Raw genomic sequence first — 27,233 nt, 5'->3', positions numbered from 1 at the left:
GTGCACCGCACCATTCTCGTTTTGAAATAAGGCAAAAAATTGTCGCATGGCAATCATGCAGAATTCGATGAATGGAAAATTCTTATCGAACAAGCAGAGAACGCGAGAGTGCAATCCTGGTGATCCTCGGCGTGCATGCAACCAAGTTTCTTCCCCTATTCCGTATACACCGAAAACACTGGCAGTCAATGGGTTTCATTCGCTTTCAAGATTCAGACACTTTATCACGGAGTGAATTGATTCTCGAGCCAGACACAAGTACACTCGAGCACAAAACGGCAATACTACGGAGCACTAAAACCGTCGACCTCTTGTTTACGATTCCTTCGATGCAAATCAGAATCCGCGGCAAGCTCTAATCTTACTTGGTTGGAATTACATACTTTCTATCGAGAATGATAATAATATTCTTCGAAAAATTCTGAATCATGAATTTGTTCACTTTTTTATCGATAGTTTAATGGAAATTTGTAAATCGACAAGATTGATAATAGTTAATGAAATAGGTAGATAATTTTTAGGAGAGTAAATTTAGAAACACAAATAGATAATCTTTAGTTAACACCCGATGTAAGTCTGTCCTTTGACACTGTTCAATTTTAATCGCCATATACATATAGCAAGCGACTCGCTTTCGATATGCCACACATAGATATAACACTTTTACTCGTAGTATCTTGTCGAGGTTTCCAGAAGCAGCTTTAGAATTTTTGGGAATGATATTGGGAACAGAAATTGCTTGTGGAAACATCGAATATCGAATCATTTCATAAGTCTTCGATCATCTACTGATTTAATAAATACTAATTTCGATAGTACTTTGGATAAAAGGAAATAATATTCATAGATCGATTCGTAATTTATAGGAAAGATCTTTGGATTTTTATTTCATGGAAATATCAATTTATATTCAGTACAAATACTATTTATTTTATTTTATTTTTCGATCTAATCCAAAGAAACTATCCATATACATTCATCCTCGATTCATTTGAAACTAAACGATTAATATACATATATTTTCCAGATTTCAATAAAAAGTGACATCTACAAATTGGTTTAGACAAAACTGCGTTCTTAATTAGAATAAAAGCAGCAATTTACAAGAACACGACTTATGAAACGATCTAGTATCACAATCACAAGATCAAACAACCACACATGTTACGTTCTTCCGTCTCAACACTATACGTAATACATAGAGCAGCTACGCGAGGAACGATAGAGAAAATCGCTCTTTTCTGTCCGATCATACACGATGCTCACAAATCCATAACACGTACGTACAACCATAAGGTGCGTAAAACAATTGTATACGATGTGAGACCAGAACAATATCGCACAAATGTCGTCGACAGGATTCAATTATGCGGGTTGTTTCATGAGACGTGTTTCAGGTGGTGAATAGAGGATACAAAGAAGATAAAAGAATTTTATGAAAAAAATAATATTATCGTATATTCCATTTGATCCTTCTAAAATTACAATATATATATATTTGTTTTAATTTCATGTATAAGTATAACAGTACGAACATACTTTACATTGTGCTAAAATCCTTGAAACAATTATTTTCAATTTTGACAAAAAGATATGCCTTTAATTCTTCTAGATCTTTTCATAATGCTTCTAACGATAGATACACACGTATATACATATACATATACATATATATATATATATATATATATATATCGAGAGTAAGAGAATTAAATTTAAAAATGACTGAAATTCTAAAACAAGATTATAATAAAACAGCTCCTTTTATTTAAACCTTCTCAATCTCATTCCCTATTCAGCGCTAAAATATGTCTCGTATATTAAAACACCCTGCATAAGGTTTCGTTTCTTAATGTCGAGTAAACAACAATTCGCAATTTTACGATTCCTCTATCGACGTTTAATCGTCGAGCACTTTTTCACAGAGGGGCGCGAAATGTTTTTCTCCCCGTTTTTAAAACGTCATGGCTACGAATATTTTCGTGTTTCAAAGCCATCTTCGGCGATCCACACGCTTACCTGAACACGAATGTTTACGAATGTCAAGTGGAACATCCAGCGTTTACCGTATTTCCAGTAGCGCGAATTTAAATTGGTCAGAGCGCGCAGTTCAAGTAGTATCAGACGGTATTGCGTCAGACAGAAGTATCGTTATTGGAAATATACAGAGTTCGGTCAGTATTTGACACGTTTACTGTTCGGTCAGCTATATATGGATCAGAGTACTTCGTATTTGTCCTCTCATCGAAACGTTTTTTTTTTTTAATGCGGAAATTTAGGTCCTTAAATCGACACTGTTATTTATATGTAAGATATTTATCGTTTATTTGTTTCTTTATTGCTGTTGTTTGTTATGTATTGATTCTATGAGCGAAACTACGAGTTAATAATTTCGGAAGCTTTCTTCCCGGACAACAAACGTGTTAATGATTGAAAATTCACGTGATTTGTACAATACATTACAGGTCAAAAGTTTGGATTCATTTTCTTATAGTTGAATTTATATCGAATCTCTTGCTAATTTAATAATCGTTTCTGTGGTAAATGATTGACTAAATAATTTTCTATGAATCTTGACTCATTTTGAGTTTAAGAAATTTTTTAAATCTTCGTGTCTTAAATTTTGATTCCAAACTTTTGATCAGCAGTGTATGTTAGCCTTTGAAAGTCAATTTCAAGGCAAAGTTCCAATGACAATCATTAGACTGCGGATGTTTATGCATCTAAACTTAAAATTGCAAAAATATAAAGAATTCTAAAGTTTACAAAATACCGCCAACTTGAAAATACATATAAAATACCGAAGGAAAATACTGATACAAACAGACATAAAAGATATTTAAGGTAAAGTGTAATTACGTTGAGAAAAATATGAATTTGCATAAACAATCCGCACTTCGGTATTCGGAAAATCCGTCAAATCGTTTTTCAGGAAAATTTACAAAAATTTATCTTATAATCGTGCAGCCACCACCGTCTGCGATTGCCGTTCTTCTCTTTTTATCGACGCTCGCAATTTTGACGATTCCAGCTAATCTTTCCTCAAAACGACTTCTAAATTAGAACTTTTTTCAACGCGATTAGCTTCTCAATTTTCGTGTCCTCTTCCAAATGCTTAACATTTCTTTTTTCTTCGAGAAAACGCTCTCGGCTGGAATGGAAATTCGCGAGAGCGGAGTTTATTAAAAGTCTCGATAGCGACCACCGCCGTTTCTCGTTTCTCGTTTCATGGCTTACGCTATCCACTGGTGTGCAATTAGCGTGGCACAATGAGAAAGTCGGACTCGGATAATGGAGTGGTGAAATTACTCGCGAACGTTAGCTGGAAACCGTTAACCCTGGATACGTATTCGAAATTCGGCGGCTCACGTATTCGCCTGTAATTCGATCGAGACGTTAGATTTTCCTATCGATTCTCCGGGTTAACGTAAATTCTCGATAATAGAATTCGGTGATTTTAACGACTGACCAGGGAAAATTGGAAATTGGAAAGGAAAAATTTGGTCAAGGGATCGAAATTTCATTAAACGAATAAATTATCGACTGTTTGACGAGGATACCGGCTCTCGCGCCGCTTTCGCTTCCTCTTCGTTTTCTCTAGCATTCATCAAGCTTTCTCTCTTTTATATTTTCTTTCAGATTTTCTAACTTTTCTTTCTTTCATTTGGGTTAAGGGAAATTGTGATATTCATAGTTTGTTTAGTAGAGACTTCTCTTCGTGGCTGACGATTGAATTGGAAATGCTCCATTCTTCGTTCTTCTTTACTTTTTTTTTAAGTATTTTTATAATTCTCTTTGTTTCTTTTTTAAAAAAATATCCCTTTTGGAAGCGAAAATAATTGTGTAATATTTGCGCGCTATAATTTAGAATTATTCATAGAGGAAACCATTGCTTTTGTCCGATTATACAAAATTGATAATAAAATGAAAAAAATTTTGTAGATTTTGTAAAAACTACTATTTGTATGGAAATTCAAGAGGAGAGCAATTCCAGTTCGTGTCCAGTCAACCATCTACAGTCTCTCGAGAACCATATTCTCGCGCGGCACATCTTCACTTTCGCTAGACCACCACGACGTTTTCCACTAGCAAGCGAATCAGTAGCGATTAGCCATCTAGAAAGTTAGATTAGTTTGTGCCACGTTAGCGAAGCATCGTCCGCTTTAGAGAGCGACAAGCACACGAGAGATCGTCGTCATCGTAGAGAACGCAACGATCTCGCACACAACGATTTCATCACTTTACTTGAACGTAAGTCGAGACGGAAATAGAAAAATCCGATCAACGAAAACAATCGTATCTACTACGGTAACGTTAATCGTTTCATTTTCTTTATTTTTTAATTCTTTTCTTCTTTTCCTATAAAAAAAATAAGAAATATTTATTTCTATGTCTTTCATCTACACGCACACTTTGAAAATTCACATCTGTTGGTACCTCGCTATGCACACCACCTGGAATTATAATATTTTCATATCGGATCTCGTAGAAAACGATTCATTTATTCTTCTAACGCTCGTTCACTGTGTCTTATCCACTTCTTTCTTTTAGTTCCTCACTTCTGTCTGTGCATCGAAATCCTGTCTGGTCACACAAACGTGAATTTTTATTGTTCATAGCAACCTTAGGATTTTCACGTAAAACAGTTTCTCACCGTCACCAAAAAAAAAAAAAAAAAAAAAAAAATAGAAAAGTACACTATTTTACCATCACTATTTTACCGGTGTTATGGATTTATGAACACCATCACTGACTTGCCTGTTCTTCGTTTTCCCCATTTTTCTTTGCCACTCTCTATACCTTCAGCCGTTTCTACACTCACTTCACGTTCTCGCGCAATGTTTCGCATGGCTTGCATTCGCTTTTACGATACCCGTCAACGAGGCGAGAAATCGTTCTTGCCATTGGGTTTGTTTCGTTTTATCGATGTTTACGGCATCAGAATGGACATTCTTCACTGTATTATGGAACTTGAAGAGCTCCGTTGAGAATGAGAAAATATTGAGTATGACGAAAATATTATCTGTCAAAAGGTAGAACATTTCTTTAAACGAATTTGAACAGTACTAAGTTCAAGACAATTTGAGTAACTAAAATGGCAGAATTAAATTGGTAACTTATATGTTATTAGATATAGGGAATCAATTACTTATTATATAATAAATTAATTCGATTTTTATTAATTCAATTTTAACATAACATAATACCACCATAGATATTTCTCCATTGTTTCTTTCTAGATATCTGAAGCAACACACCTTTTTTTCTACCACAAAAGCTTTCTTTTCCGTATACGAGCTTTTACTCGCTTCTTCAAAACGCTATTTTAAATAAAAATACTCGAAACATCGTAACCATTGTTCAGAAAAACGAATAAAATTTATAATAGGAATATTAATGATAATATTTGTATTTTGTAACACCGGTATTATATTTTCATCGCTCCAGAAAATATTAATAAAACAGAACAACCCCAATATCGAAGAACCACTTTACGCCTCCGCTTGTAAGCTTCTACCCCCTCGCAAAAGCATGAAACCAATCTGCTTCTTGGGCGTGCCTGTCTTATTTCGTTTTGTCTGCATGCCTGTGCATCGACACCCACGCTTTCTCGGATACCGAGTCGAGTGTACAAGTTCAAAATAATAGAATACAAATATAGTATACTTGGAATATTTAAAGAAAATATTTAGATACAGAATATTTCGAAAAGAATGCGAAATAATCATCGAAAATGTCCTCTATACCAGAAACCTTTTACAAACCTATCAAATGACTAAGAATCTTTAAAGAAACCTTCTTAAGAGTCAAGTGTTCTAAGTTAAGTGTCACGCTCTCAGTCCGAGAAACGAAATGAAAAATAACCAATGAAATGAAACCAAATTCCTCACTGCCCCTTTTGCTTCTCTTTGTAATTCGAAGGAGCTCGACGATAATATCTCGGCGAAATAAAATAGTTTCCATGCCGAGTCTCGAGCTCGTTTATGTTCTACAACGAGCAACAACTTGTCTGTTTTCCTCTGTCTGTCTATGTTCCCCTTTTATCCCTTATATTATTATGGCTGCCATTTTTCTGTCTCGTTTTGCTAGATATAATATTATATATAAGAGATAAATCTCGTAAGAATTGTTATGCTCCTTAATCTTTCGAGCAATATAACTTCTCCAGGGATTTATTACATATTAATCCACCAGGTCTTTTCTTGATTGTTAAGATTTTTCATTACCTTTGTCTTTTCCTTTTATATACTTACGAAAGTGTCTTGTTTTATTGGATGCAATTGTTTGTATCCTCTGAGGAGAACGATGGATTTTCACGTAATCTTCGTCGACGTTTGCACGTTCGCCACCGAACTGCACCCTCTGATATGGCACCTTATCTCAATTATTTTACCCTGGATTATCCGTTTTGATCCTGGTTCTTCCCTATTTTGGTGCAATAGTGGATTTGGAAAGTTAGTTCAAGCTGGAAGGCATGATACGATCGGTACTTTATAGAATTTTATAGAATCTGAATTTTTATAGATATAGAAATGTTTTACAGTTACAGGAATTGATGTAGGAAAGACCGTACGTTTAAAGATATCTCCACTCGTGTGCGTTTCTTTTTTATATTTCACAAGTACAATTCACAAATATAAATTAATTCCAGAATTCTGGAATTACGATTACAGATCTAGAGATACAATAATTCTACATTTCCAGAAATGTTTATAAATGTATAATAATTAATTTTACAATTTTTTCTTAATTGGAAAGTATAAATATCTGAAAAATTGACCAATTTTTAAAACCTTACAAAAATTCCTAAGAGGCTTAATCTTAGTTATATCCTATATCACAAATTTTGATAAAAATTTGAGAAAAAATGTCTTCTTTTCAATTTCTTTTCAATCGTTGGGTGCCAGAAGGCAAAAGTTAACTCTCAAGACCCACTTTACCACCCTTAATTCTTCGACACGAATGACTATCGACTTATATATATTTTTTTTCTTTTTCTTCAATCGTATGATCGCCACCGCACGTCCCCTTACTCTTCCCTTTGCCCGAACCCCTGTGTTTCAAGAGAACCCGAGTTGATACGACACTTTGAGATCTCGATATATGATACTCGATCGAGAGACTAAGTTATGGACATACCGAATAAATACGCTCGGTGTTGCTATATAACTTTTTTTTGTCTACTTCTATTTCACTTTATCTCTCTATCTTTATCATTGTCATCTTCCGTTAGCTTACATTTTAGAGATTAAATAAGCTAGAAAGTACCTTGTTACCACTTTACGTAGCTAGAGCATCGATTTCTGTGAACTAGCTGGAACTCTGTGGCATTTATCAAATAAAAGAGAAATAATCTTTTGAATGGATTAATATCAAGAAGAAAATTGCTTTTGTATTAAACGCTTGTTATACTGAATGTTTATCGCTTTGAATGTCAGCTTGTACATTTACTGGCACGACTGCATCGAACTCGAGCAATATTTATCAAATTATTCAACATAATTGTTTCGAAAAATTCTTCTGATCTGATCTTTGGGATAAATTGCACGATATTCTTAGAATATATAGTACGAATCCTTAAATTACAAAATTTATAGATTCACTGGAGAATATTTTTTAAAACCATAAGTAATTCTTTATTCGGTTTCTTTAGAGCGATTTTAATTATTCTGAATAAAAAGATGTAGGAAAGATAAACAAAGAAATCGCGTTCGATGGTACGTCAAGCTTTCTGAAATTGGATACCCGTGCGTCCAAGCTCCATGTACATCTGTCCGTTAATAATATTTTCTTTCTTCTTCTTTCCATATCAACAGCCACGGAGTCCAGCTATTTTGCAAATAGCGAAAACCCATGATCAAAGTATCTTATGAAATCGTGACACTTGTCTCAAAGCGATCCAGAAAGCAATAACTCCTTGCTCTGTTAAAATTCTTAGGATAAAAGAAATTGAGGTACTGAGCGTGAAATCGGACACAGAGTGTTGCCGTCGCTGAAAGTTTTCCCTCTTTAATGAATCACCTTTGCGCCAAAGCCGTCGACATCGTGCTCTTTAAGCAGAATAATTCCTTCTAAGGAACAAAGGAAGCATGCTCCTCGCCGATGAAGTTTCTACCTCTGATTCTCCGTGACTATTTGTTAACAGAGAATCGTTGGTGGCGAACACAGCGGGACGAAGCTTGTTTTCCTTACGTGAAACTAATTATCGCGACGGGAGTAAGATTTAAAGGAAGCGTCGACGCGTTTTCGATGTTTCAGAGTTTGCGATCTACTTGTAAAAAGGCAATTTCTAGAACTCTTCCTCTCTCTTTCTTATAGAAAACTTTCGTAATTAAGGTAAATAAATTTCATAAAAGTTTGAGCTTAACATTGATGCAAAAATATCATCGACGTGATCGCGGAAACGAGTACTTAACCTTGCAATAATTCTCGAATTTTTATTTCTCAACTTTAGGTTTCGTTTCAACAAGAGGAAGACTTCTTGATATTTCAAGATAATCATTGGCATAAGATATCACACGTATTAATGACGACTCTTTTATGTCTTCCACAAACTTGGTAAATTTAATAGAAAATAAAAACGGTTAAAGATAATTTTAATAAAATAGAATTTTTGTAATAAGACATGGAAGAATAGGAATCTCTAAAATGAAGAACTTCTTCATAGGAGAATAGAAAGAAGTAGAAAATGACCAAAACGGCGCTGCAAGGCATGCAAGAGTAATAAATCTTTCTGAGGCAAAAAAAGTCTGAGGCAAAAAGTTGTAATCGACTTGTAACGAAAAATTAAAGAACATGAAAAATATCGTAAAAATTTATACCTCGAACCAAACAAAGCTTTCTTCAATAAAAAAAAAAAATGTAAAATGTGAATTTCCCAAGGATAAGGGGCTTTCTGGTTAACTCAAACACAAGTGCCACGAGGATTAAAACAACAAAAAGAATCAGCTTAGCTAAAAATTAACGCGCGTTGGCTGGTCTCTAGTCTTTGTATAAAGCGAAAAGAGAAGCAACGAAAAAAAGAATGCATAAAAATAGGCTTTTTTTTACATAAAAGAAGAAGAACAAAAGTCGCATATCCGTGATGTATGTGTGTATTGTTGTACAGAGGATAAGAAGGGCGTCGTCGACCGGAGCAGCACGGTCATTGCCAAAGAACCCGAAGGTAAACCTTGCATATCGAAGGCCGAGAAACGTGTACATAACGCGCGTTTCGACGTCTCGTGTTCATGTGTATACATATATTACGTACCTCCGTCTAGATTTACATATATATATTATATATATACGTATATATTCCACGTGTGTTACGTGTAAACGTCCTCCGGTTCAGACTGGCTTCTCCCGTTCGCGTCGCTGGAGCCGCGTGACCGAAGCTGCTTCTGTGGCTTCCGGTCCCTCAACCTTCAGCCAATTCGTTCTCCGTTATTGTTCTTTTGTGCGTTGTATTTTTAATAAAAATGCAGTGACTTGTAACGTAACATAGCATTCTAGAAAATCTTGCTTTCTTTTTCTTTTTTTTTTATTAAAGGATAATTTTATGTGAAACACGGAAACAAATCATAGTTTGGTCAATTCCTTTTATCGCTACTGTTCTGTTCGTGCATATTACATTTTGAGTCTCAAACAATATGGTCCTGTTGGAAAATGCAATAATTTTAGATCGAGTTACTTAATTTTTAATTCTATTAGTTTCAAATTAATGTTGGATTAAGTATCGTATTAGAGTAACCTCTACTCCGATTAACTCAAGCTTAAACCAATCGTCGTAATGACCTACGATTCGACGAAGCTGATGGTTAAAAAAAATGCAATATCTTGTAATATAGCGTAATCAATATATACATGGCAGAGCTGTTTTATATAACTAAACTATTAAAATATTTAATAAAATTCTGTAAATCGCAAGTTACAAGCTACGAATATTTTAAAGACCACAAGTAACGTTTATTTTTGTAGCGTCAACATGTACAAACAAGTTACATTTCCTTAAAAAAAGTAAAGAAGGTTCCATGAAATTTTCTTCAAAAAAAGATAGATCCGATTTTGTCCAAACTCGATGAAAAGGATGAAACATCCAGCACCTCGAAGGTTCCCTCTCGCTAGAAAATCAATTTCTTAATATAGCACGATTTAAGCACCGAATAATAAATACACTGGAATGTGTACTAAAGAAAAAACACAAAAAGATGTTGTGTCTTACTGAGTCCGCTAAAGAAGAAATACGCTAATTGCCTATTCCAAATGACAGCAAGAAGCCCCCGATAACCTCACGTTTCCACGAGCTTTCCCTTGTTCTACAGCGAGAGGGGACCGGAAAAGGGCGACGAACCGGGGAAGCCAATGGCCACGAGGGGCTCAGTGACGAGCTTCGAGCCGAGCTTTTGCACCCTGTCTGTTCCAGCTTCCGCTAACTCGTACTTCGGATTTACCGTCTCTCCAGCCTCCTCTCGTTCCACGAACTAATAAGGACCGTTGCGTGCGTTTGCTTCCCCTCTGATCAGTCTGCAAGTTAATCATAGCCCCCTTTACCACATGGGAGATCAGAAATCGTCCCTTCTTCCCTTTCTTCGTTCTGCACGACGATGTCCGTATAAACGTGCGCGTGTGTGTATATCTTTTGATGTCTTGATAAAAACAAAAAGGAAAAGGCTTGTCTATGTACATTCGAAGGCGATCTCGCATGATTCCGTTGATTAGTTTGATGAAACTTTTGGGGGATGAAGAGTTAAATTGGAAATGGATTGTTCATGTTTGGCAATGGTTTGTGAAATTTTTCTAATGAAAGTTTTAGTGTTCGGAACTTTGCAATCGATAAATTAGCGATTTGATAAATTAGGACAGAAAATCGAAGAGGGGAAAATTTTGTGAACGCGATAGGAGAACTTGAGATATTTTTATTCGAGTAGAATTTTGGTAGCGTAGTATATCAACCCTTTGTACTATACTAGCGACGGTTTTATTTGAATTATTTGAAGAAGAAGATTTTATTTGTTTCTGTTTTTACCGATAAAGATACCTTAAAAATTATTCCAAAAATGAATATCCATATTTTATCAATTTTTTCATTTTCTAATGTGACGTAGAATAACCTTCAAAATAATCTTGAAGAAAGTAAATCTTCACGTTGCTAAACGCTTACTGTATTTATTCCTGTCTCCAATAATAAAATTAAACAAAACACCCTATATTTCACAAACCATTGAAAATAAACCAACAATCTCTGCAGCCATCTCCACGATGAAAATTGAATCAAAATTATGTAACAAGTCACGCGATTCCCTTCTTGAATAAAATGAATCCGAGGTCCAGATCTTACGAAAACGAAAGCGCCGGGGTTTTCGTTCACGTTTTCCCCTTGTTTGTGTTTCCACCCATGTGTGTAAATCCGCGCTCGATTTAGAAACGAGCGTAATTACGACGCTGGAAGAAGCGAACGCCAACCGATGGTAGCGACGAGAAAATTAGTATTCGAGGACGTCTGATCAGACATCTAGCGGATCTACTGCTCGAGGCGAGTAGAACAATCTATAGAAAACTGTCGCGATATTTCGATTACGACACATTTTATCGCGTCATTGTTATTTATATTATATATATATTGTTTTAGCAAATGTTAGAACATTGTTTCGTAGGAATTGTTGTTCTTGCGCTGTTACGAACGTTATGCTGTCTAGGAAATTGAAATATATATATGTATACTTACACTGTTACCATATCGAGCAGCTGGCTGTCTTTATTTATCTTTTTCTTTCTTTACTATTTTACTTTAAATGATTCGTTTATAAGCAACGTAATTAGAGTTGTGTACCCCGTCACGATGATTTTGTGACGAACAAATTTGGTCAGGGACGGAGAACCTCTTGGAAGAGACGTCTGTGGCAGCTTGACAACATTGAACGATAAGTAGATCCAGCATCGTAAGCTTTAGCAAATTTTAGTCGGCTTGCGTTTTGATCGAATAGATAGCCTGGGTTCCTAAGTTGCTTAATCGTTTGATCATAAACCTAGACGAGAATCATCTTGTAGAAATTCTCTTCTTCCTTTTTCCCCTCCATTGTAGTCACCAAAAATATTTTGCGTTGGGTGGCTCGATAATTCGAGCAGCATTAGTTATCATTCTTCTGCGAATGAATACGTATCCGCCATTATCGACTAGTCTCTCAACAATTATTACATGTAATTCAATCAAGGAAACTTGACCCTCACAAAGCAGATTTTTTTCTAGATTAGGCAAATCATCTAGATATCATTCTGTAATTTGAACATTTGAAGTTCTTCCTGTCACGTGATTGATCTCTTTAGAGTTTACTGGAACAGTTGATCTTAGCTATAGTCAGGCTCAAATATTATGACTGCTCAAAGACACTTCGAATTGTCGTATAGAAACGCTTTAGAATTATGATCTCGTCTCCACAGACACTTTACGCTGCATACAAATATACCATTAGGCTATTATTTAATATTAACGGTGCCTTATACTTGCGTTCTTACGAAACAGAATTAGTTAACTAAGCGGTAGAAACGAATATAGCCCGTTTCAAATCAGCTGAATTTCAAGGCTACTCTCCCCACCATGGCTCGAACAGACCCCCCACTCCCGCAAATTATTCGAGCACCATAGGGGGTGAACGACTAAGTTTCTCTAACGTAGAGGTGACGAACTTTTTAATGACAAACTGCACGAATTCTCTCGATTAGAATGATAAATTTCTAAATTAGAATCGGACAATGGAATCGCAAATGGAATCAGATATCTTCCAATTAGATTCAGAGGGAAAGGGATAGCAAACGAAACTCTATAGTTGCAGTAATATTTGCGTTACACCGTATAGAATCATAGCATGTAGAAAAATAGAGGACAATTTTCCTACGACTCTGTGAGCCAAGAAAGTAGGAGCAAAGATCGCACGTAGGCCGCCTCAGTTCGTCACCCCTATACTAACCTATAGCCATACATCGTGACCTTGAGCAGCCAAAATCTTTAAACCTGGACTACAGCTGGAACGCCAGCGGCACAGTGGATCGTGAAAATGGGGGAAAGTCTACGATGTCGACGATTTTGGCCGAAACAGATATGGAATTTTGCATGGCGGCGATGACCAGCGAGAAAATGTGAAATCTTCGCAGTAAACTCGCCCGAACGCGCGTGTCGCGCTGTCAACGGAAATACCTGACCGCTTGGCACCGCTTGAAAATAGATTGGCAGCAGTTCGCGTCGTTCGTTCGGCCATCCTCGAAGCCGGCCGTGCGGAGCGCAATAAAATCGAGTCGATCTTCGATTTTCCTCCCTTTCGCGCGCAACCGAGGGTCTTTGAAAGCATCGTTTATATCTCTCGTGTAATTTTTTACGATTGCAAGCCTTGCGCTTTTATTCGATACTTCGGTGAAAAAGGGAAGAAGAGCAGTGTGTTTCGAGAGTGATAGTGATAAATGCGTTTCGGAAGGGACAGTAGGTGAAGTCTTCGAAATGTCGGTCACCGCTGGCTTGCCGGGTTCATCGAAGCAGCCTGATAATTATGGTGAGCCTTGGACTTATTTTGTGTGATTATTGCGCCAGGAGGACCGTTGATGGGACTCTCCTCTTTGAATCTTTTTGTCAAGATAATCGTGAATCGGTGGATGTTTGTTTAAGATGTACGTAATTGGATGTACAGGCGGTTTCATAATGTATAAACATATTCTCAATAGGTACAAAATTATGGGAATTTTTATAGAATTTTGGATTTTGTAAAGTCTATCAGTCAGTTATTTGAAATTTTAGCGTTATTTTTTATTTACAGACAGTTAATCGACGGTACTAGTAAAAGAATTATTATATTTATTAGTTTATTTTACACCCGTTTTACACATTTTTATTTCAACAGCTGAAAAAAGCTTTCAGTCTTTACAACACGATTCATCGTGCACCGTGATTGTTACGAAACAACATGTACCTCCAATAAACTTCATCCAACAAACTTCGATCCATCTTGTTCGGCTTTTCATTCCCAGTCACTTTTTCAAAGCAAATCTAAAAGTCCGGCCTTTTAGAACGTCCTCTGAAGCCTCTGAAGACATTTTCGAAATTTCGTAACGCGTCGATGATGCGCCAAAAATTTTCGCTAGGTCTAGAATCCTTCTTCACAAACAGGTGCAACCAATCATATATCTGGCAACGACACGACGATCTCTGGCTATAGCCAGAGAATGGCGATTTTCATTCTTAAAATCGACGATTTGGTTTCTGGTCGTCTCGAGGGGTATATACCGAGGCTGTAGGATGATTAATGGCGACGTCCCACGCGAAAACGAACTTCCGACTCTGTTCGAATCGGACGTACGTTAGGTCACGATCGCCAGCCAGCCTTTCTGGATCTATTTTCAGTCGCGAAACCGTGTCTATGTCGGACGGGAATCTATCGTGACTGTGCGTAACTATTCTCGTTCTACTTAGCCAAAGGTCGCTGCTGCTACCACGCCGGTGGCCACAGTTTTCCGGTTGGAATTCGTTTGTTAACTCGCTCGAACGCGCTCGTGTCACGTTTCTCGAACGCACTGCAGATGAGGCTGAAACGAAAGGCCACGGAATTCACATCGCCCAAACGTATTTCTCTCAATTTTTTTTCTTCTATCATTTTCTTTTGGTTGTAATTGAAAGATAAAAATTTATTGGAAAATATTTTTGGTTCTTTTTTTGATAGGTTTTGTGGAATTAAGAAGAAACGCGTTGAGTCAGTTCTCGCGACACTCGATGAAGATTGTGCATAGGAATATTGTGGTTGATTTATGATTATTGAAGTGTATTTTAGTATTGTTAATTTAAAAAGAATTTGAAGGTACACTAATAGATCTTCGCTAGTAATGTATATAATATACATATATATAGAAGACTATATATGATATGATGTTCACTAGAAAAAGACTGACTTAACGCAGTTATCTTGGGATTCTCATTGTTGGCCACCTCTTCTATTAACGAAAGTGTTTGTGATTCTAATCATCGTCTGAGGTGTTCTTCGTTTGATTCGTGTTCGCAATCACATACAATCTTCTTCAATATTACCTTTTGGACATCGTCGTTCATCGCCTTCTAACACAAGAGTGATTAACACTTAACAGACTAACTCGTGACTCTATCTAACTGAACCTTCGTCGAGTGATTTTGATGTCATCGCCATCTTTTAACAAGATTGTCTCACGAATTAATTATATTATCTAATTAATTAATAATATTAACTATCTCCAAAAGCCGTAAGGAAGCTTAACGAATAACAAAATCCAGTACGTAACTCCTGGCGCCGATCTTCTTTAACACTAATCCTCTTATTTAGCACTTTCGCTGATGCTGTCTCGCTGTCGCATATTCATTGCTGTCGTGTTTTCACACCTAAAAAGAAAATATTTCGTGCTGTTACTCTCTGAGCTTTGGAAATTTGATAATACGTTAGGTGCAATAAAAATTCTAATAAAGCAACGAATTTCCCAAAGAGAGAGAATGAGTTTGGCAGCAAAAGTGTTGATCATCAACACGTTCTTCGCTTCTATTTTTAAAACCTCTGAATAATTCCAAAAAACCCACGTGCCCCGAATAAGACTAATTTAAAATGGTTCTAATCCATCGTCTTCTAACTGGTTTCGTCCGATCTAATCTCGATAGACCCAACTGCGACTCGGTCTAGCTAAATGTCCCCGTTAAAGCTGTTTCTGTGGAATCTCGTGTTGAGTTTGGCCACATGATCCTGGTGTTGGTTGGCCCTTTATAAAATTATTCGACGTATTTTTAATCGGTACGATTCGAACTCTTCGACAAAGGCCCCGCCTCCCAGGGCACACCTCCGAACAGTCCCGCTGCCGTGTCCGCGTTCTCCAGGGTAATGGCAGCGAGCCAGACGAACAAGCAAGCCCAGAACCAGGTTCAGGGAAACCCCCTTGGATTAGCCGCGGTACTCCTACAGGGAGCACAAGGTAAATCGGGTGGTGAGAGCGCACCGAGAGGGAAGTACGGTAGAATCGATTTCGAGACGACTTTCAAACTTTTATATCTTTTTATATTACCGAAGGGGCTGACTTTTTATTTTTTTTTTTTTTTTTTATTGCGATATATATTTCGACTTTATATTTTTTCTTTAATATTACGTTATATATTTCGACTTCATATTTGTTTCTGACTTTATATTGAAGATATTTACAATGATGTTAATCTTGAGTTTCTTCTTCGCGAAAAAAAATACTGTTTTCTTATCTTGTTAATTTTCCTCTACGAAGAGGATTTTTTTTATTTGATCATATAAATCTTTTTAATTATTACCATTTCAACTTTTATTTGAACCGAGCTTGAGACGCGGGAGTCTATCGGGCTTCGATAGAATTGTGAATAACGCAGTTACTTTCAACGAATTATTTCTTATTAATTGTTAATTGTAAAACATCGCAAATTCCAAATAAACTGAGATATACGATCGTATAATAGGATAGATGTCAAAAAATATGTATATTATTTTTATCAATTATATATAATATCAATTGTGATTAGCCTTCTGAAATTTAGAAAGTTCAGATACTTTTGTCACTCACGAAATTGAATTTCTATTATTAAGAAACGAAATTTTACAAATTTCAGTTACAATCGTCAAAGCTATAAACTGTAAAAAGCAGTAAAGTCGTAAAATCTTGGCTAGAGAAGAGTAGAAGGTTAATGTCTCCGCAGTTTGTAATATCCGTGTCCTCCTTAACATTTTACGTGCGCCATAGTGATAAGGATAATTACTCTTGTCTTTTATGGCGTTTCCAGAACAAAAGGTCGCGGACATTAGCCCTTGCGTTTCTACCGTTCTTTCGGCTCTCGGTGGAGAAAAGTTTTTGTCACTTCCGCCTACGCCAGTGTCGATTGCTTTAAATTTCATCGTTCGAAGAATAGAAACAAGGATAAAAAATTACTCATCTGCAATTTACTTATAGATTGAAAGGTCCACCTATTTTGATACTCACAAACTTTACATTTCCAAACTTTAAAATTCTATTTTTAAGAAAATTGAATTTACCCACCGTATAAAATATTAGTAAATATTAAGGGATATTTGCTGTTTAAACGCTATACTCTTTCGATTGTCGAAGAAAGGAAACAAAGGATCCGTAAATCAGGAATGAATTTCTACGAAGCCTGTCCTGTCCAATTGAAACTCGTTTCAAAAAGAAAATCACGACAATGTTCGAATGAACGAAGGAACCTAATCTCGATTAAAAATGTCAGAGTTGAACGAAGAAAAAGTAAGAAGATGGAAGACAAGAAACTATATAGGCACATAGAAAGCGAAGTAAATAAATGCTGAATGAAGTGCGACGAAACGAAGAAAGAATCGTAGAAAAATAATAGAAAACGTTTGTGCTCCCCTTTTTTCTTTTCTTCTTTCTACTTTTTATGTATTATGCATTCGAAATGACGTACAAAAGGAATGTGAACGGGACGAGAATAATCGAACCCTCGTCGCGATATTACGAAGCATCGTTTTTGCTTCTTTTTTATCGGTGCATAAAAGTTTCTTTACGATCGGTCCCAGCAGAGACCTGCGAAATTGCAGACTCCCTTTGCGGCTATTATCGGAAATGCGCCTTCGTGGCGTAGGATACGAGGCAAGGATACTGAAATTCAGCCAACGAGCCCTACCCGACGAATCGGTAAGATTTTCTGTCGCGGTCGAACCGTTTCTGCCTGAATCGAAAGCTCCTCGATGTTTTTAGCAATGCATGGAGGAGCAAAGTTTCGTGAAAATATTTCAATACCTTGATTCAAGGTAATTTTGTTAGTAGTGGTTCTTTCATAATGCTTAAAGGACCAAATTTTGGAACTTCGAATGAAACTATTCTAAATAAAGGTTTTAATAATAATTTCAAAGTAAACGCGATTGTTTTGGAGGATTCGTAAGATTATTTGTTTAACATTAGAACTACAAAACATTTTTCATTCTTATAATTGCTAATAACATGCATTATATGAAAATAACTTTTATTGAAAATTCATCTATTTATTTTTCTTAAACTATCTTAAACACAATCATCTGTGGATAGTATATTTAATACAATATATTACAGATCATTAGTTCCAATGTTAAGCGAATGAAAGCTTTCCTCATTTTTTCTTTTTATATTGATCTCTGATATCTGGTTAGTATTAACTTCTCTCTAATTATCCTCCTTTAAATAACGACGGAAATAACCAAAAATAACGACAATATCAATTTTTACAATTCTCAAATCTAAATGGCCCCTCAAGCATTAAACCACTATACTGAGAAATTGAACAACGTTAAGCTCGTGTATCGTTCAAACAACAAAAGACAATTTACCAAAGCAGAAACAAGACAGAAGACCGACTCGCTAGGCAGAAATCGGTGAGTCCCTCTTAGAGTCGAAGCATGACTTGGACTTTTCTTTTCTCCCCTACAATTTTTTATCTCTTTTGGCCACGTACTTGGTCGAAGTCAAATTACCGAATATTCTCACGCTTCGCGTGCCTTAGATTTATTCACAAACCATTTTTGATGCTTGCGCTCCCCCCGCCACTTTTTGCCGTCTTAACATTTTCGTCCGCCATTTTTCACTATAAATACGAACGTTACACAGCACCAATTCTCGATTCTCGATATTACGCACACATACACACGAATCTTCCCTTTTCTATCGAAATGGATCAAATCATTGCTCAACGAGGTCCAACGAAAAATTCGCCTGATCATCCAGCATCGTTTTTTTCATTGGAATCTCGTCGACGCTTCACCTAGTACTGTCTGACCTAGATGAAACGATCGAAACGATCGCAGAGTGTCTGACACTTTGTACTCGTTTGTTCGATCTATGCGAAGCTCGTTCACGCGAGCCACCTCGTAAACGCCTGCATTTTGCCAATTTCGCTTCCGATTACGAATTTTCTTTCATTCTTGTTATCTCCCCTATTCTCTTTTATCTCTTTTCTCCACCCGTTTCTTTTTTCTTTCTCTCTTGTTCTCCTCTTTTTTGGTATTCTCTCAACGACAGCTCGTTGCACTCTCGTAGAAGTTTAATTTGGAAATGTTGGTTTAAATAGAAATATCTGCTCGAAGCTTCTCCTGAATTTTATCCTCACATTTACCATCTCGTATTTATGTTTACCTTCCCCAACCATTTGGATATTTAGAATTCATTTATATTTTATACATTTATTTGTCTATTCATTGTAATACATTACAAAAGACTTAAATTTTCCATGATAATTATATTCGACACCATTCTACGTTTGCGTATACCGATAAACCTAGCCCAATGGTACATTACCATTTTCCTGCAAATCCTAATTTTCTTAATATCGTTGATGATAATTATATTCAACTTCTTTTCACATTCGCGAATATCTACGTATCTAATCCAATAATTCGTTACTATTTCTGCAAATGAAACCTCGGTGTATCCCACAAAGAATAATTACCTCTAATAACAAAGCTGCCCGACTCTGAAGCAAATCCAATCGAATTCTATTATGAATCTTCTATTATTGATTCGTTCCATTCAAATTCATTATCCTAAAATCTATCGCTATTATCAACCTCGATGCATACTGCTATAACGGTTAAATAGAACCATTGGAACGTACCATTTTTTATCCTCATTATTAAAAATTACCCTTAAAACGATTGTCTTAATTTGAATTTAATTTGGATAAAGTTGTTTGGATTTGAATACATACGAGAGTGCAACGATCGAATCATAACGATACGAAAAAAGCGACCAAAAGCGACCGAGAGGAAGCTGTTCGGAGGCTGACAGTAGCTCGTCTTTTGGTTGGTTGGTTGCATGACTAGCTGGCAGCGCAGGAAGTGCTAGCAGCAGTGGTAGCAGCAGCAACAGCCAGAACAGCCAGACTGGCGCTTCACCATCCTCGCCAGCGGCCGTCTACATCGGCAACAACCACGTGGCGACGCCCATGGTATCGTCGCGACGCTACGACTCATCGAACAACGGTCTGTATACATTTCACACCTCTAACTGTGGCTATCTTCTCTGGTTACCTTCAATTTTTCTCCCCTTTACACCAATCCTGCTTTCACTCTTCCATTCCACTGTCGCAATTTATTTATTATAAAACAGTGCTATTCGTAGATGAAATTTTTTATGTGACTTATCGCGGGAAGAATCTTCTTTTTAATTTTTTCTATGTACAAAAGTCTTAGCAAAAATCTTTTAATTTTCTTTTCTTTTTCTTTCTTAAATTTTCTTATTCGGATGAGAAAGTCTTATTTCTATTATTTTTCCTAGCTTCGAGAAATGTATTTGAATCCGTTAAGTGGAAAAGACGAGTTAACTCGTCGCTCGAGTTTGCCAATATTTTGAATATAATAACGTCATTTAGAAATTCTCCAATTTACAATATAGCACTGATTTGTTATGTATCTTCCTTCTAAGTTTTCTTTCATTCATCCTCTTTATTTTCTACGCTCGCCAGTTTTATCAACTTTTGGATCTTTTTGATTAGTGGCGAACATTTCTATTTAATGCATCGTTAATCAAATATTTAACTAAATAAGGTCGTTCTAATTTCGTTAGAAATTAGGCGAGAAACGGGACTGTAAGTGACGATTCGGTAATTTCTTTCGCGGAGGTAATGAATTTCCAGGATTTCGAATGAAAATTGGATGTTTTGAGTTCTCCGCGATCGAGTTCCATGGAATTGCAGAGAATGTGTCACGTTGAATGAAACGGTCGCCGATAATGCATTTCATTGTACGGAAACGCGCTTGCTGCCGCATTGTGCGGCTTGATTGATTCCCGTAATAGCCAAAAGTGCATTTATCGCGGCGAAGCCTGTAAATCAGGCTGCCATTTCGCAAATGGAAGACACTTTCACGTTACATTGGCAAATAGCACGCTAAAAACGTATCTCACAACGTTCTCACAACATTCTCCAAACTCGATGTCTCGATAATTCTTCGAATAGTTGACGTCAATGTTAATTAAAATTCGACGACAACGTATTTTACAATTGGCTTCCAATAGAATCAGCATAGTCTCGTATATTCAAAGTGATTAAAACTTGCGTCACAGTTCCTTCAAGTCGCATCCAAAATGTCTAAACTCGAGATCGGTCCGAAATTATCTTAATGTTGCTAAAACTGATTTTAAAGTGACTCAAAATTGGTTAGAAGAAATTCAAGCTCGTAAAACCCGAAGTAATACGAACTGAAATTGATTAAAAATAAACTAAAGTTGCATAGACTGAATCTACTAGATAAAGAATCGATCAGAAGTAACTGGAAGTCGCACTATCTCAAAGTAGTTTAATTAAGAGTAATTCAAACTCTTGGTAGCTGCAAGTGACACAACTCAAAATTGTCTGGAATAACTTCAATTCACGTTTAAGTAGCTCAAACTTACCTAAAGATGATTCAAATTATTTCAGATTCTGTTTCTAAAGTCATAACGTTGATAGATACTTCACATCTTTGCGCCAAAAAGATCTTCGATATTGTCAAGTTACAAATTAATTCCCTAAATTGCTCCGACTCTACGATTTTGCTCAAAAACGATGCATTAATCTTTCATCTCTTCGGCTTAGCTCCATACAACATACTCAGCCAACCAACCCGAGCCATATACCGCTTTGGCCAGAGGGGAAACGGCCTTTTAGCTCTTTTTCATCCTTTTTATTTTTGCAAGAAACGGTGTTCGTTGACCCGTCTTCTCCCCATGTGTGTGTTTCTCTGCATGTTCCGGTTGCTCGCATCGCTGGCATGCCGCCTTGAATTCCAAATGCATGCGACTCCAAAACGAATCTGGAATGAAACCATAAAAATAAAAAAAAAAACAAAAAATGGAACCAAAACATATCAGAACTGGAGATTCGACGCGTGGGCGGTTCTGGATATATGCCACTCGGTCAAGCCGAATGGTGCGACCCAGAAGATGGTAAGAAGAACACCAACGCCGGTAAGGTCGCTGAGAAGTCGAAAAATAAGATGGACGAGGAAGCCTGCTCGAAGCTTAAGCGGTGTTGCTTGTTGTCGTGAAGTTTTTTCGAGTCTCGCGACGCTGCACGATTAAATGATAAAACTTTTATCACCACCGAGAAGATTTTTCTTTGATTCTTTCACTTTGTCCAATTTTTTTTTTTCTTTCGCTTCTTCGAGATTCTTCTACCCTTTCAAAAGTAATTAATATTCGTTTAAGCTCGAATAATCGTGTAGTCGGTAGGAAAAATTTGTGTATTTTCAGAACACAATTTTTCAGATTGTCTTGTAAAGAAGACATAACAGTAAAATCGAAGACTAGTTTTACGAGAGACAAGTATATTTATCGTTCAATTAATTAATAACATATTAAAGTATTAAGTATGCAACGTTGTGTATACTCGACATCGAGTGTGAAATGGTTAAAGAAGAATCGAAGATGGTTTTTTTAATTTGAATATAGACACCGAGTTAGAGAAAAATTTGTTGAATATAACTATTGAAGATTGTTAGTGAAAGATCAATTTTGTAGAAGTTTCTGAGAATCGTACGGTGTCGCGAACAGGCTCTCCGCATGTCTCTTGTTTTGCTTTTTCAAAATCGTTCCTTTTTTGGATATTCCCAGTTTATGGATGCCATAATTTTTTTTCATAGTAGACCTCGTTGAATTGATCCGTGACACGATAAAATTATCCTTAATTTCCTCCATAAATCTTTAATAGAATTATACGTAATAATCCTTAGACTGTTGGCAATGATTGACAAATTATTAATAATATTGATTATTAACATCAATAATAATATAATTATCAATAATTCTAAAGCTCATTTATGAGAATTGAAATCAAAATTTCAATTTTCATCGTGTCACGGGGTTTCTGTCGCGAGTAGTCACAGTTTTATTTTGGACGGCATCCCGCAAGTAGTAAGTATCGATTTTGATCGGACAAGGAGCACATCGACAGGCACGCAACGTCGTGGAGGGACGTCTCGCAGCGTTTGACCTTCGTACTACTAGAATCTTCGTGAAAAATGAATAATCTCGTTATTCTAAGATATTTCCTCCTCCCTTTTCTTACATCGAACAAACACACGCTCTGACAATCGTCATTGTACGAGACGGAGCATGCGAACCGAACAGAATTCTCGCGAATCGAAATTGTCTTTGTGCGTCCCTCATTACTCGCCCTGTATTATATATCGTCGTAGAATTTAATGCGCAAGCAGGCGCCCGTAAAATATCATTTCCCCATAAAAGAAATGTTAAAACGCTTTACAAATATATTTTGTTAGTACTAAAATTCATACTGAAGGTTAAATAGATATTAGATGATTTAAAAGAAGGTTAACCATTATTTAAACCATATTGTAACCATTTATTTAAATAATTCTTTGAATTGTTCACAGTAATTATTTGCTGTATCCTACTTGTAGACAAATTGTAGACACGTTAAAGATTTGTAGATTTTTAATTTTCACAACTAAATGATATTAAACACGCGAGGAAATATTTTCATTTCTTTTCGATGCTCAATTTGCTTAAAAGATACTTTCGCTAATAATGAAGAGTTTTATAAACTTTGATATTAGGTGTAATTATCATCAATCGATTTAGGAAACATCCTTTGTCAAATCCAAGTCCACTGAAAAATAAGTAAAAATTCGTTTAAAAAATAATTACTTCATAAATGAAGCACCTTGTACCCTTTCGCAGTAAATTTAATTCTATTAATTTAAATATCATAATTTCGATTAATGCAGAAAATATTCTTCATCAAATTCGAATGCATTAAAGGGTCGTCATCGATCAAATGTTATTGACAAGGAAAAAGTATTATTAAGGGTTAAGCAATAAATCATGAAATATACCAAAAGATCGACATAGAAATGATATTTTACCCGCGTAGAAACATTAATTAGGCTGTCGCCCACGCTATAAATCCACGTGTAATCCATGTGTAGGCGCAAACTGTGAACGTACCAATAAACTTGTGAAACCCGATACGTTGTGTTGTATGAGAAACGAAACGAATTATCGGACAGGCTTCGTAGTTAATTACATTACTTTAAGCTAGTCTGCTGGTAGAAGAATGTTTTTTTTAATGGGCAGCAGTCTCTCGCCTAACAAATTACTTTCCTTTTTTGTTGAAAAGATACAAATAAAAAATGTCGTGCGTAGGAGGTGCAAGTTATAAATGGTTCGAAGCTTCTACTTTTTTATTGGACGCTTCTCGTAACATACATATAGTATGCATATGGGGACAATATGCTTTTATCGTCGTATTGACGATGCTGTAAAAGCTACGTATCTCGTTCTGCGTATCTATCTTCGTTTCCATTGTGTCGTTGTTTTTGTATCGATTACTTTTTATTTTTCTTTCTTTTTACGCTCCGAAGGTGAAAGAAACCTGGTATATTATATCTTGCGTGCACATCTGCATTACGTGCACGCGTATAAGGTGATTCATTGACAATAATTGGAATTTTAAAAAGGGACGAATCGTGTGAAACATATGTCTGATCATTGACGATCTAATACGACTTCGAAATCGATTCCTTACTTTCTTTTGTTATATTTTCTCAATCGAATTTAAATTCCTTATTATGTGTTCTACATTTAATACGCATTAATTATTATGAAGTAACTTTTTCACAAATTTTGAAGTACATAAATATTTGCCAAAATTTGTATTTCAATGGAAAAACTTAATATCATTGTTCTACGGCAATTTTATTTTATAATATCCTATAATAATATTATGAAATAATATTGCATTTTATAATACTATTGTATTACTACTCTAACAGTACAATACGTCACTTTCTATAATGATATTATAGAAAATAATAGAAAAAATTCAACATCCTGTAAAATTTTCTTTCAAAGCTAATCATTCAAATAATGTCGATTAATAATTAAATCAATGAATCACCTACGGTGCATCGTAAGATACTAACAATGGCTTACAACGACCGTTTGCGATATCATCGTTTCGATCACTAGAATCGAGCGCACCGATTCCTCAGCTAAGTTAATCGCGCTTGCTCGAGCGTAACGAAGATCGCGCGTCTCAAATGCGTTCGAGAATTCCTTCAAAATCAACGCGTTGCGTCACGTCGTCTTAACGTGACACAGTGTTAGGAAAAGAAGCTTACCAAAAGCAAAACTGAAAATCTGTCGCGAAAACGATAATCTCGAAGTACCAGCGAGAACGAAGAATCTCAAAGGCACGTTGCAATGAATGACAAGAGGGAAGAAGTTGCAGCAAGAAGAGCAAATGCTTTCAAGGACGAGATGGGACCTGAGGAGACGGTTAATCCTCTTGCGCGGGGATTAAGCTCCGCGACGTTTTTCTTTTTCTCTCAACATCATTCTTAAAAGGGAAATCATTTAAAAAATACGAAATCATACAAAAAGTAAGAAACAAAAGCAGGAAAAATATCAGTAGTGTTCGAATCAACAATTCTTTGCAATTATTCTTTTTCTGAAAAAAAGAAAAAGAAAAAACTGAGAAAAAAGAACGAGAGATACCCCAAACGGATAACATGATCGACAAAACCGGAAGTAATCGCCCCGCGGACCTTAATCTTCCGCGAAATCACGCTTGAAACACGCAGGAAGAATTTTGCTGCGATAAACGAGCCGTATAATTGTTAAAGAAAAAAAGAAAGCAAATAAGAAAAGCACACATGTTTAAGAAAAAAGAAGGGTATCTATATATAAATATGTGTATGTATATATTATATATATATTGCTTGTAGAAATAAGAATCGTGTGTCCTATCAAGACCTGCAGCCAGCTCTCGACGAACTCCCAGTGTTCAGGTAACGGAAGAACCTATCTCACTCACATCTCTCAAATCTCTCTCTCTCTCTTTCTATATCTATATTCTACATATATCGATTGTGTCTATTATCTATATCTCTATTTCATTCTCTCCATCATCGAACAGATCAGCGATATCGTCTATACGATAGGAGAGAAACGCTTTACTTTTCGGGACGTCATTGAGTACTATACGTTTTTTTTTTTCCTTTTTTCATACTTCACGAATTTGTCGTAACGTGTATTATACATATCTGTTGTCTCGCTTGCTCTGATGCGCAGTAGAGTAGTTACGGCACTGTGGTTACGCTCACGGTGGTGGTCGCCGGGCTAAATAAAATTCTTTCGCTTTTTTTCATCGTATTATACGAAATTACGAATTAGAAGAATGATCCAAGACATCATGATCAATTAATTGTACAACTAACCATATTGATGCTTTTATTTATGAATTTTTTACAACGCCACTAGGAATTCAAGTTGAATATATCTTTTTCATAAAATTTGAAACTCGCGCGGAAATTTTTCGCGCTCTCCATTCGATCATTTAAATCTTCCATATCGTGGGTGAAAGGGAAACGAAGATTATTACCACGTGATAATTATATTCGAACGATTGATTGTGGATAATGAAAAGAAAAAAAGGAACAGTTATCGAGGAGTTACTCTTCAAGGAACCAAGAAGCTTCTAGCGGTTATGAACAACGAGAGAACAACGGCAGTATCATTTTTTTCCTCGACGAGCTCGTCGAACAATCGATATTTTTTTCTTTCTCGTCGCCGGTGCGACGAATTTTCGCAGGTCCTCGAAATTCTCGTCGTTGCCGCGTCGAACATATCGAACGACCCTAACGACGCGACCATGGAATCTAGGAGAACGAGTTGACTCAAACGACGCGTGCAACGACGAGACACGCTCGATCGCCTCCATTTGACTAGATTGCACCGGTTTGCATCGTTTTTTCCTTCTTATTGTCCTTCTTGTCTTTTTGTTTTTTTTTTTTTTTATTGGATAAGTATTCGTCCTTTGGTCACGATGAAGGTATAGCTCTTTTGGAAATCGGTGCTTATCAAATGGAAAAAGGGAGCTCACTTTGGAGAATAAAAATTCGATTCTCAAATGATCGTCTCAAATAATCTTCACCTACCTAAACTTCTTTGCTAACTGGTCTGAATTATTCTTTTATTGTGAGTAATAGTATTAAGCGACATTCTATAGAAGATATTTTGAAGATATAATGTAATGTCTGGAGGGAATTTGTCTTTATAAGATCATTTGAGGATCGTTATCATTGGAGTCTGATAGAATCACGATAGAATATTTTTGATTAGTTGAAAAGAGTCGTTGAGATAGAGATTGTTGGATGTGAATACGTGAAGGTAATGTGACGTTTTGATTTTTGAGACGACTCCAATGGGTGATATATCGTTGTATATTATATATACCTATA

General features: G+C 36.2%; 1 protein-coding gene across 36 annotated transcripts in view; it reads left to right on the top strand.

Moving 5' to 3' along the window:
- CaMKII (Calcium/calmodulin-dependent protein kinase II) overlaps positions 1 to 27,233 on the top strand; it is a 157,649-nt gene that overhangs the window by 117,641 nt on the left and 12,775 nt on the right. For 6 of the 36 annotated variants that reach the window (XM_069116941.1, XM_069116937.1, XM_069116939.1 and 3 more), the window contains 2 exons: positions 9,110 to 9,166; positions 25,719 to 25,781. The exons of 5 other annotated variants lie outside the window; for them this stretch is intronic. In XM_069116941.1, coding sequence (XP_068973042.1) covers positions 9,110 to 9,166; positions 25,719 to 25,781 — 120 coding nt within the window. Of the gene's footprint in view, positions 1 to 9,109; positions 9,167 to 15,795; positions 15,949 to 19,814; positions 19,974 to 21,840; positions 22,212 to 25,718; positions 25,782 to 27,233 lie in introns of those variants that run through there. 25 more of the 36 variants (XM_069116922.1, XM_069116923.1, XM_069116921.1 and 22 more) reach the window with 8 other exon arrangements.

Source organism: Bombus flavifrons, chromosome 7 (assembly GCF_040668555.2).
Source record: "Bombus flavifrons isolate JBK064 chromosome 7, iyBomFlav1_principal, whole genome shotgun sequence".
Classification (NCBI taxonomy): domain Eukaryota; kingdom Metazoa; phylum Arthropoda; class Insecta; order Hymenoptera; family Apidae; genus Bombus; species Bombus flavifrons.
This window is presented reverse-complemented; position numbering and strand designations above follow the sequence as displayed.